General features: G+C 52.6%; 1 protein-coding gene across 1 annotated transcript in view; it reads left to right on the plus strand.

Annotated features, from left to right (window-relative positions):
* LOC106813710 (serine/threonine-protein kinase ATR-like) overlaps positions 1–1,816 on the plus strand; it is a 48,798-nt gene that overhangs the window by 5,371 nt on the left and 41,611 nt on the right. Inside the window, exons 6-7 of the mRNA XM_014817919.1 lie at positions 749–906; positions 1,446–1,667. Coding sequence (XP_014673405.1) covers positions 749–906; positions 1,446–1,667 — 380 coding nt within the window. The remainder of the gene's footprint in view (positions 1–748; positions 907–1,445; positions 1,668–1,816) is intronic.

The raw sequence follows: 1,816 nt of genomic DNA on the forward strand, positions 1-1,816 counted from the left end.
CCTGATGGCGACAATGACGATGACAGCAACAATGATGACCACGATGACGACAATGACGACGACAGCGACAATGATGACCACGATGACGATAATGACGACGACAGCGACAATGATGACCCTGATGACGATAATGACGACGACAGCGACAATGATGACCCTGATGACGATAATGACGACGACAGCGACAGTGATGACCACGATGACGATAATGACGACGACAGCGACAATGATGGCCCTGATGACGACAATGATGACGACAGCGACAATGATGACCACGATGACGATAATGACAACAACGACAGCGACAATGATGACCACAATGACGATAATGACGACGACAGCGACAATGATGACCCTGATGACGATAATGACGACGACAGCGACAATGATGACCCTGATGACGATAATGACGACGACAGCGACAATGATGACCACGATGACGATAATGACAACAACGACAGCGACAATGATGACCACAATGACGATAATGATGACAACAGCGACAATGATGACCCTGGTGACGATAATGACGACGACAGCGACAATGATGACCCTGGTGACGACAATGACGACGACAGCGACGACAACAACAACAACGATGACAAGATGACGACAACATCGTTGTTATCGTCATCATTCTTTCTTTATTGTTGTCGTCGTCTTCATCGTTGTCCTCATCATTGTCATCATCGTCGTCGTCATGGGAACCGACTCCCCCTGATCTCCTGCTGCTGCGTTGTGTCCGCAGGCGTTGAACAGTCTGGTGTCGATCATGCAGCTGATGGGAGCGAAGCACGTGACGACCGTGCGCATGAAGGTGATGGCGACGCTGCGCATAGCTCTCAAGTACCGCACAGAGGACTTCCCGCTGCTCTCCTGCCGCGCGTGGCACTGCTTCGTACGCAGGTGCGCCATGGCGCGACAGATAACATTACGTCCTCGTGGCAAACTGTATGCTCGTGTAGAGAGTCTGTACTCCCTCTATGTATTCTCGTGACCGGTGTAGCGTGTGTGTGCCCCCCCCCCCCCGTGCTAAATGTCCCTCTTCTATATTATTGTAATCAGGTTAGTGTGCTATAGATTCCCCTGTGATAAACGATCCAACCCCCCTCTACGGTGTTAAAGGTAATGTAAAGCTACAGTGATTGTGAACTGTGGGAAATATAGCCCCTGTAGCAGGTGCGAGGGGCCACGCGGGTAGAGCTACGGTGAGCGTGGACTGTGTGTCATATAACCCAGTAGCAGAAGCTAGGGGCTATGCAGGTAGAGCTACCATGAGCACGAACTGTGGGTTGTATAGCCCAGTAGAAGATGCTAAGGGTTAAACGGGTAGAGCCACAGCAAGCGTGAACTATGGGTCGTATAGCGCCGTAACATGAACGTAGAAGTTCACGCAGATAAAGCTAGGTGGCGCTAGCGATGACGATCTCGCGCGGTGCTTGCAGCGTGGAGCTGCCGGCGCTCGGACCGATGCTTGGACAGATCGTCGTCACGCTGCTGCCGCTGCTACGCCGGCGCCCCCGCGAGGTCGCCGACATCTTCACGTTCCTCATCGTCGACCACCAGGGGGAGCTGTCGGAGCACCTGCACGAGCTGTACTTCCTGCCGGACGTGGCGGAGCTGCGGGCCGTGCAGGCCGTCGTCAAGCAGTACAACGACGACTTCTGGTGAACGACAGCGGCGCCATCTGTAGTCACGCACACATAGATGTTATTATCTCTCTCTTTCTCTCTCTCTCTTTCTCTCTCTCTTTCTTTCTCTCTCTCTCTCTGTCTGTCTCTTTCTCTCTCTCTCTCTGTCTCTTTCTCTCTATCTT

The sequence above is a fragment of the Priapulus caudatus genome, unplaced genomic scaffold (genome assembly GCF_000485595.1).
Source record: "Priapulus caudatus unplaced genomic scaffold, Priapulus_caudatus-5.0.1 Scaffold812, whole genome shotgun sequence".
NCBI lineage: Eukaryota > Metazoa > Priapulida > Priapulimorpha > Priapulimorphida > Priapulidae > Priapulus > Priapulus caudatus.